Source organism: Schistocerca serialis, chromosome 11 (assembly GCF_023864345.2).
Source record: "Schistocerca serialis cubense isolate TAMUIC-IGC-003099 chromosome 11, iqSchSeri2.2, whole genome shotgun sequence".
In the NCBI taxonomy this organism is placed as follows: Eukaryota; Metazoa; Arthropoda; class Insecta; order Orthoptera; family Acrididae; genus Schistocerca; species Schistocerca serialis.
The window spans coordinates 67,360,321-67,370,972 of record NC_064648.1 but is presented as its reverse complement, the minus strand read 5'-3'; the positions used below and the strand labels follow the sequence as shown (position 1 = coordinate 67,370,972).

The window sequence follows — 10,652 nt, the reverse complement described above, 5'->3', positions numbered from 1 at the left end:
ATTTATACTTCTTTCTTTCATCAATTAAATTAAATATCTCCTGAGGATTTCTGTTTGGTCTTGTCCTATTACCTATTTGAACCTTTGTTGTCTTTACTATTTCATCTCTCAAAGCTACCCATTCATCTCCAACTGTATTTGTTTCCCCTGTTGTAGTCAATCATTGCCTAATGCTTCCTCTGAAACTCTCAATTTCTTTCAAGCTATCCAGGTTCCATCTTCATAATGTCGTACCTGTTTGCAGTTCCTTAGTTTTAATGTACAGTTCATAACCAATAAATTGTGGTCAGAGTACACATCTGACCCCGGAAATGTCTTACAAATTTAAATTTACAATTCACAATCTGAAATCTGTGCCTTACCATTACATAATGAGTCTGAAACAATCCAGTGTCTCCAGGTCTCTTCCAAGTACACAACCTTCTGTCGTGATTCTTAAACCAAGTATTAGCTATGATTAAATTATACTCTGTGGGAAATTCTATAAGGCAGCTTCCTCTTTCATTCCCTCCCCCTACTCCATATTTACCTACAATTTTTCCTTCTCTTACTATCAGATTTCAGTCCCCCATTACAATTAAAATTTAATTTCCCTTAACTATCTAAATAATTTCTTTTATATCATTATATATTTATTCAATCTGTGGAGCTAGTTGACACACAGACTTGTACCATTGCGGTGGGTGTTGGCTTTGTGTCTATCTTGGCTACAATAATGCATTCACTATGCTGCTCATAAAAGCAGTCTAACATTCCTACTTTCTTATACATTAGTGAACCTACTCCTGCATTACCCCTATTTAATTTTGTATTTACAACGCTTTATTCACCTAACCTGGAGTCCTGTTCCTCTTGCCATTGGACATCACTAATTACCACTATATCTCATTTCAAACTATGTATTTCCCTTTTTAAATTTTCTAACCTACGTGCACGGTTAAGGTATCTGACATTCCACACTTCCAATCTGCGGAACGCCAGTTTCATTTCTCCTGATGTAGTCCCCACCTGGAGATCCAAATGGGGGACTATTTTACCTCCAGAATATTTTATGAAAGAGGACACCATCATCATTTAAAGATATAGTAAAGCTGCATGTCCTCGGAAAAATTACGGCTGTAGTTCCCCCTTGGTTTCAGACGTTCGCAGTACCAGCACAGCAAGGCTGTTTTGGTCGATGTTACAAGACCAGACCAGTCAATCATTCAGGCTGTTGTCCCTGCCACTACTGAAAAGGCTGCTGCCCCTCTTCAGGGACCACACACCTGTCTGGCCTCTCAACAGATCCCCCTCTGTTGTGGCTGCACCTGTGGTAGGGCTATCTGTAGTGCTGAGGTGTGCAAACCACTCCCCAGGCAGCAAGCTCTATGGTGCATGGAGGGTGGACATTAGTGGCATGGATCTGTAATTCAGCAGATTACTCCTATTTCCGTCATTGGGTATTGGTGTTACTTGTGCAAGTTTCCAGTCTTTTTTTTCCGGATCTTTTAATGAGTGAGCAGTTGTATATGATTGCTAAGTATGGAGCTATTATATCAGCATACTTTGAAAGGAACCTGACTGGTATACACTTTGGACCAGAGGCATTGCCATTAAGTGACTTAAGCTGCTTCGCTACACGGAGGTTATCTAATTTAAGTTATGCGTGTTGGCAGCTGTTCTTGATTCAAATTTTGGAATATTTATTTCATCTTTTTTGGTGACTGAATTTCAGAAAACCATGTTTCATAGCTCTGCTTTAGTGGCACTATTACCAGTGACATCACGATTGTTACAGCAAAATGAAGGTATTGATTGCTTCTCGCCGCCGGTGTACTTTACATACGACCCGAATCTCTGTGGGTTTTCTGCCAGATTTCGAGACAAGTTTTCATTGTGGAAACTATTAAACGCATCTCACGCTGAATTTCGTGCTAAATATTGAGCTTCTCTAAAACTTTGCCAATCTTGGTGGTTCTGCGTACTTTTAAATTTGGCGTGCTGTATTCATTGCTTCTGTAACAGCGTTGTGACAAAAGGCAGTGCAATATATTTAACATGGAGCTCAACTCATTGAAACAACGACTGTACAATTTAGTAGACAATTGCCATTATTCTGTAGACAAATTTACTGAAGGCAATTTGGAAATAAATAAATAAATAAATCACACATTTACATGTGGGTTTCAAAATGATATTACATTTGCTGTAGTACAATAAACTTTGTAACTTTTCAGTATAAACAAAAAAGTGGTTTATTGTATATTAACTTGCTCCTGTACAACAAGTTATAGCCACAAATGGTACTGCAAGTAAAGCCATTAAACTAATGACAAACAAGATGACCCCACACAGAGTTATTCAGAAGATTGGTGACCTTGGTGGACAAGATGCGTACCTGCTCTGCCTATCCATCTCGGACAAAATTGGGACATTACATGTCATCTTGTACCAGCAGCAAAACGTGTCGGTGCCCTGTCACAAAATGCTACAAGGTTTCTCACGAACTTATAGTGGCCCATCCACAGCTCTCCTCATAAATCGTCGGCAACACAGTGCCACAAGGTGTGTTAACACTACATGGAATACAGATATGAATTGCTAACAATACTAATGCGAGAAAAGCACATGGACAAATTCTTCATAAATCTCTGCAAATAGTTCAGAACGATACTGCACTTCTCTCACTACTAATTGAGTTACTGGCACACAGCATAAATCTCTTCCTCAGGGGCTGCTGGCACTTGTAGAAAGGAGCTTACGGGCACTCAGCACTGGCAGTTGTATTGGCTGCCTGAGTGAAGTCACAGTATATCTTGCCAGGTGGGCATCAATATGTTTGATGTAACAGGACTGATTATGTTTAAAAGTAGAACAGTAATCTGCTGTAATGCATTGCTTGACCCACATCGTGGCTTCTTTCAACTACAGGTTGCAGTTTTTATTAGAGGGATCTACAATAGATTAAAGTTAGAAGAGGGGTAACTCTGCTGCAAATTCAGTATAAAATCTGATAGGGATGCCTTATAACATATGAGGGTTGGAACTTAAATAGTGGCAACTATTTATTCACAACTGATACAAAAGATTTACATGTTTGCACCTATTACTGTCCTTCAGAGTAGTCAGCAGCGTTGTGTAGAACCCATTGCCAGCGATGTGGAAGGCGTAGTATACCGTCAGCAGAGCTTGTTCTGTTGATGGTGCAAATGGAGCGGTTTACTGCCTGTCGAATCTCTGGAACACTTCTGAAGTAAATGCCACAAATCCAAAACTGAAATGCCAATCCAATGAATGGAGTCACTATGGGTCGCTGCGGAGGTCGGAAGTGCGTCAGAACCCCAGTATGGTGAAAGTTATGGTGATTCTCGTGTACAACTGTGATGGTGTTATCCTAAAACATTACTTTCCTCCATGGCAATGCACAGTATTATTGTTCAACTGTTCATTTTTGGAACATCACCTGCAATCAGCTTAGTAAAAGAAGTGGCAACACTTTCTGCGCAACCCATCCATCAATTTGCACGACAATGCGCGGGCACATACAGCGCAAGCTGTGGCTGCTCTGTTCGGTTGAAGGGACTGGGAAGTGCTCCACCATCCACCATACTCCCCGGACTTATGTCCTTGTGACTTTGATTTGATTCCTAAGGTGAAGGAAGCACTTCGTGGCATTCGCTTCAGAACTGTTCCAGAGATTCGACAGGCAGTAGACTGCTCCAATCGCACGATCAACAGAACAGGCGCTGCTAACGGTATATTACACCTTCCGCATTGCTGGCAATGGGTTCTACACAACGCTGGTGAATACTTTGAAGGACAGTAACAGCTGTAACCACGTAATTCTTTTTTTTCATTGGTAGTGAATAAATAGTTGCCTCTATTTAAGTTCCAATCTTCGTATAATAATTTATTACATCGAGATCACCTTGTAACTACTATTTCACATACCCAGTTTAGGCAGTTTATTACCATTTTCATATGTGGTTATGTCAGTAAAAATTCGCCATGATGTATAAAAATTGAAGTTGTGCACCTTTCACTATGTGACACAATGATGTTCAGAATGCATAACTTAAATTTTTATACATCATGATGAAGCTATTAATGGATTAATCACATCTGGAGATGGCAAACATTATCAAAGCTAGTACTGTGAAATAGTAGCTAAAAGGAAATCTTGGTGATTGTTCGATTTAGGGGAGGGGCCCAAACAGTTAGATCATCGGTCCTATCAGATTAGGGAAGGAAGTTGGCCATGCCCTTTCAAAGGGACCATCCTGGCATTTGCCTGAAGTGATTGAGGGAAGTCAGGGAAAACCTAAATCACAATGGCTGGACGTGGATTTGAACCACCGTTCTCCCAAATGCGAGTCCAGTGTGCTAACGAATGCACCACCTTGCTCGAACTTTTGATGTCATAAATTATTATATAAATATTTATAACGTTGCGCACATTTCTTTTGATAATATGTTAGTTTTTAAAAGTGCCTAATCATAATCTAGAGAAATTCTGTAACCTGTCCACAGTTATGCAATGCATTCAATCTTTGCTCAAGTGCCAAACACAACAAGAAAGTAAACTATGACAAATTGCAGCTGTTCCGCAAGCGAAGAGATTACTTGTATGTTGCTAGGTTGCCAGAGAAAATATATCTACCGTAGGGTTCTACTGTCCTTTTAACTAATTTTAATTACCTTACTCAAGAGTAGCTGTTCACACCGTTTCTACAATTAGCGTTTCATGGTGAGTATTGACTTAATATTGCCTCTCTTCTATCTGAAACCAATAACTTCTGAAATTAGTTTCTTTTCTTGCGTCTGTCAAACATGACATGCCATACTGCTCGACTCATTCCCATCTTCGGTTATAGCATCAAAATACTGCAGTACATATTCAATACGGCTGCTGGTGGTACACCCCTTACATTATACTAATCAACAGTGACACAAGAACAGACATGGAACCTTTCATGAGTCAAATTCAATTTGAGCGATCACAATGACAAACTTGCACCATCTGATGACACACAGACTGTGTTGAGACAATAGTCATGAATCACAGCGTGTGGTGCAAGATACTGCACGTATCTACCTGCCGGGGGTTTTCAAAATCTACTGAGGTGGTAAGAGTAGGCTATTCATCTTCAGATTGAATTCAAATTCCATGGAGAGATACGGTTGTCTGTCGTTACGTGTAGCTTAATAAAACAACGTCCACATATTACATTATCAGTTCACTGAATTGCTCACGAAACATTTGGACATTGCTTCTACAGTATCATTATCGTTAGAAGGCTTACTTCAGTGGTCAATCCCCACACACATAGTATCGCACTCTCCTGTTTATCACAACGTTCTGCAGCAAAGCTCATGTAAAGCTGAGTTTTTATATTTTGCGTCTTTCTTAGAAGGCCTTTGTTGGCAACTAGGCGTTACCTTGCTATATTAAAAATCAGACTGAATACCCTAATATGATACTATTTCCCAATAATAATGTTGGCTGAAACTTACGAAAATTTGCGGCGATATGATTGACAGTGATGTATTCTGGGCTATTAACTAGAAACAATAACAGGTAGGGTATAAAAATTTTATACCGATAAAAATCACGGTTACGGTGGGTATATTTATCATGATGCATCGTCAACTTTTAGTTTGATTCTTTACGCTCGCCACCAGCCACGAAATGGCATATACCTTGTATCAAAGAGTATTGAAGTCGTAAAGCTACTTCATTCTTTAAGTCCGTTCTCATTCTGCTAGTTGTTTTAGATTCTACTGTAACCTACGGTTTTGGAAATTATTGTTCAACAGTGTCCTGCGTACATGATATTTCAATCGATTTCATGGAACATGTTTAGAAATTACGTCCTCTTGTAGTCATCTGTGACGCGTAAATATCGGCCAATCACAAAGCTAAGTGTTGCGTCATCACGAAGCGACCAATGGGAGTGTTCGGGAGTTCCTATGTATGTGAATGTCCACGCGCCATGTTGAGAAGGAAATTAACAAAGCTGCAAGGAGGAAGGAGAACATCGGTTCGGCGTGTTTTAACACCTTTACCACCACCCGGAACGTCATGGCTGACCCGGAGAAGCAGCCCGAACAACCGAAGGCTGTAGTACAACAAAAGCACGTACTAGGTAAGTATTGAGACGATAATAATTTAATTTTAGGAAAATGTGTATGAACTGCAACATCGCTACAGATCGGATGAGCACGCCTCCATTTTCAAGTGCTCTCAGCACGTGCTTCTCTTCGATGATAATCTTATGAAATTATATGATAGTATTGCAGACTAATGTTCGTGTGATCGGTTTATTTTTTTTAATGGTGGGCTTCCAAAGGAACATGTAAATACTGTATTTCACGCTGCTCAAATATCGACTGTTCTAAAAAGCATTTTGGAATTATGACATCCTAGTTCATCAGAACACAGGCAGAAGGCTGTTATTTCTTTAGTTCAGTATAATTTCGATATGTGCTTAGTAATGGATAGACAGCTGACGAACGATTTTGATGCTAAAGTTGTAGTACGCGTTTCTGCCTTGAGCTGAAGGAAAAATTTTGTGAATGAAATTATTTACTGACACTTGGCTATAAACAACCCCCGGAAAACTTAAGAAGCCCCATTGCACCACGGGTCTAAGATCTGTAACACACTTTTGTTGCCATACCTAGATTTACAAACTATCGGAGTGGGATATCTTCATGTTGAGCTTTTTGTGTCGACTTCAGATTGACGCAGTTGCGTAGGGGTATCTAGTTTATCGCACCCCGGCAACAACAGAAAAAAAAATTAACTGCCAACTTTGAGAAGAAATTACAAAACTTGCATTGAAGCATTGGTATAAGCTTCCCGTAAATCTCAAGCATTAAGTTATTTGTCGTGCACGTTGAGGCACTTTACAAGTATTTTTGCGACAGCAAAAAATTGCCTTTTTTCCGCAGTTAATGGTTCGCAAGTCCATTATTTAGACTCTTATTGCAACGTTTAAATTTTCACTGTAAATTTGCATCTTTTATTCGTATTCTTAGAAGAAATTAATCCATGTTACGGTTACTGTAGAACTAACAGCTGTTAAGTGTTTCCGCCGAATTTGAAATTATATTGTTTACCTGTCTGTGCGAAGCAGACATAAACCTCATCTCTGGTGAGGAAAGCAAGGTAGTTGAACGCAATCATTTTGTTTGGTGTTCCACATATTTTGGTACTACAGTTAATTCATATCAAACATTTTACGCTGTGTATTCATACTTTTAGAAGCCCTGTAATTCTAATCGATCGCAATGTTTTGAGGCGCAACAGGAATGTTAAACTGGTCTTCATTAACCTTACGAAAAAATGATAAATCTTAGTGACAAACTCTGTGTTTAAACTTAAATTCTGGTACCTCATAACGGCTTTTAGCTCTGGGCAAAGTAACTGTTTTATCGTCCCTCTGAAAACTGCTCCTGTAATAAAAATTGATGACAGTGGCAATCTTAACTCTTACTATATAGCAGCTCATTCACAAGTAACTGCATCTACTACCAGAATTGATAGAATGGCCATGTGAAGCAAATGCACTTAAAATTGCAATGAGCAGACAAAGTTCAGGCTGAAAAACTCATTCTAAATTTAGATACAGCATGTCTGGTCTGGCTTCCTGCCAGTAGCTTATTTCGTCTCAACTAGAGCTTATGGAGGCTCAGCATTGGTGGAATATTGCTGTTCTTATTTAACAATCTGTGCAGAATATCCCCCTGTGTCTTATGATTTTCTGTGCTTAGGTGTACACTACTTTCCCAAATCAGATTTAGTGTGTTCATTTTAAACTGATAATAGCCGTTAATTTTTTTGCTTTAAGTTCTTTTTGCATTAAAGCAAAGATATTTTCCATAGCATTTCTAATTTTTTGCTCTTAGTACTTTGGCCTAATACCTGTTGGAAATGGGTCTTGTGGAATATGAAGAAACAGCCTTTGATGTCCGTCAATTAAGAGCTATGTGATCAAGCAGATGGTTAAAAGAAAAGTTTAATTTGTAAGTTAGATGGAGTTAAAGGTTGAATGTGGCAAGTTGCAAAAAGTTGACGTATTTTTTTCCCAATTTGCGTACTTGCATTCTTAAGTCATAAAAATTATAATAGCAGATGATCAAAAGCAGTTGTTTGTGGAAATTTTCTTCCAGGCAAATTCTGGCAGTCACAATATGCACTTTGTCATAGGAGCTGGCGGTTTCTTTTCACGTCTCCTGGCAGTTTTTTGACGTTTAACTACATAACATAGTTACTAGATGACATGACCCTCCACTCCCTGGCTCTTTGATGTAGACTGTTCGTGTGACTGAAACAAACATCTCGATCAGCTGACAAGTAAATACTTTTACTGGCAGCCTGATGAATGCTTTCTCTTCATAATATTTTTAGATTTTTACAAATATTGTCACCAGAGTTGAAGTAATGTTTCAGAATTACTGAGCAGATGCAAATGATCTGTGTATTCTAGTATAAATGTTATGCTTTAATTGGTAGTTAATTCGAGAAGGATTTTGATACTTTCTCGTCAGCTTCTAATCAAACAGTGTGCTTATGGAATATCTTTGCAGTAGGGCGACTGGATTGGTGATTTCCTGTAATGTAAATTTCTAGTAATTCACAGAAAGTAAAAAGGTGGCATCTGGTATTCTGCAAGTGCTGCAGACTGTTTGCAGTTCTTTATCTATATAAACAGTAACAGCCTTGTTAGATTGTATGCAAATATTGTTTACCATCACAAAGTGATATAGGCAAAATTATGGGGTGAAAAGTGGCAGTAGACTCTAAATAATAAAACATGTTGTCATTCACATGAGTACTAAAAGGAATCACCATTAAACTTGTTACATGGTAAGTCACATAAATCTGAAGTCTGTCAATTCTAAATATCTATGGATCACAATTGTGGATAACTATAAATGTTGTGGAGAAGGGCAACCAAAGGCTGTGTTTCATTGGCAGAGCAAAAAGATGCAACAACACTAATAAATACTGCCTGCACTATGGTTGTAAATTCTCCACTGGGGACTGCTTCGCAGTATGGGATCCTTACCAACAAGCACACCATACTGACTGACTCTTACCGATACAAGGTTAAGGCCAGTTTTCTAAAGTGGTAAGACACAACTTGTTTGAAACTCAAAAAAGACTCATTTGAAAATTAAATTTCAGTGCAGTTGGTACAAAATATTTAGAGGTTAGTGCAATAAGAGTTGCTAAATGCATACTGTATGGGTCTTGCAATTGTGATGTCACTGGTAAGCTTCTAGCTAGTATTTTTTCATTTACATTAGATTTTATCAAATAACAATGTTAATTTTAAAACTATGGGGGACTGGAATTGTATATCATGAAAAGGAAGAGAATGTAAAGTAATAAGATACAGACTGTGAGGGAAGGGAAAGCCACCTGTTGGAATTTTGTACAGAGCATAATTCAGTAAGTGGAGTGGAAGTTGAAAATGTTCAGTGCCAGTTTCACACTAAGCATTTTCAGTGCTATCGTGTTCAGTTCTGTTGCATGTTCCTACACTAGGTCCAGGTGGCAGTCGTGGGGAAAGCGTTTCAAACATGCGTTAGATGACTTGTGCCATGCAGTGCTTCCCTCTGGACATGCAGTATTTAAAAGATATGAAAACAGTTTTGTTGACTACTGTTCTACATGAAAGCTCACTACTGCAGTTCTGTACTTGTATTATCACAAATGAAACTCAGTTTTCATTGCGTGTGAAAAGTTTCCTGTTGGAGCTTACAACCAGCTTGCTTGTATGGCACTTCAAATGTTGTTAATAAATTGTGTATTTTCTAAATTCATTTTTTCTGTGCTTTGTTGAGCAGTATAATTCTATTGTATCAGTTTACCTGTTTATACAAATCAGTTGTGTACAGATACTTCTCATTCTCACAAATGTCAGATCTGGCATTTACATTTTCAATTTCTACTCCTTGACAGGGTATGAATTAAAAGATTGTATATGCGGAAGAGACTTGGGGATGGCGCATGGTTTAGAAAATGTTTTAAATTCAAAAAATTTCCAGGGGCAAATGCGAACTCTGACAGAAGTGTGCTAATACTTCGTAATATTTTTCTCGGGTAGTTAACGCCTTTTGTCCTCAATCAGCATTTCCTTGATCCTCCTGTAGGACTAAGAAATAAACACGATATGTCCTCGACCTAAATTTAGTGTCCGTGCAATAGTTCTCATTGCTACACCGATTGGACAGAGCTACGTGTTAGTCATGAACAATTATGTTTGACTGATTCTGAGGCAAAGAATAAAGTTTGTTGCAAAAATCAAGAGTAAAGTTGTATTCGTCTACTTGCTCTGCTCCCATACTCCTGCATGAAAAAAGCAGGCTAAAGAAATTAGAACAAACGTAGCCTGACATAGTTCCAACTAGTATATAATGCAACGTTAAATAGCATGCATGCACCCAGAAATGCGTAGTTAACTTGAATTACATTGAAGCACATCACTTGTACACTAGCTGTCAAATACTAATACCGGGCGAGGTGCAGTTCTCGGCCAGTCAGAACAGAGCATTTACGATAGGTTCCCGGAGATGCCTTGTAATGGCGGTTTGTTAATTTGCCCATTTGATGAAATTACAGTTGTAGTGAAGGATGTGGAGGAAACACTAAATATATGTTG

The 10,652-nt window shown here is 38.6% G+C and overlaps 1 protein-coding gene across 2 annotated transcripts in view; it reads left to right on the top strand.

The window, feature by feature from the left end:
* The first annotated feature begins 5,958 nt into the window (after positions 1-5,958).
* LOC126426853 (Y-box factor homolog) overlaps positions 5,959-10,652 on the top strand; it is a 117,778-nt gene continuing 113,084 nt past the window's right edge. For both annotated transcript variants that reach the window (XM_050088875.1, XM_050088874.1), the window contains exon 1: positions 5,959-6,125. In XM_050088875.1, coding sequence (XP_049944832.1) covers positions 5,960-6,125 — 166 coding nt within the window. In that variant the 5' untranslated portion in view covers position 5,959. The remainder of the gene's footprint in view (positions 6,126-10,652) is intronic.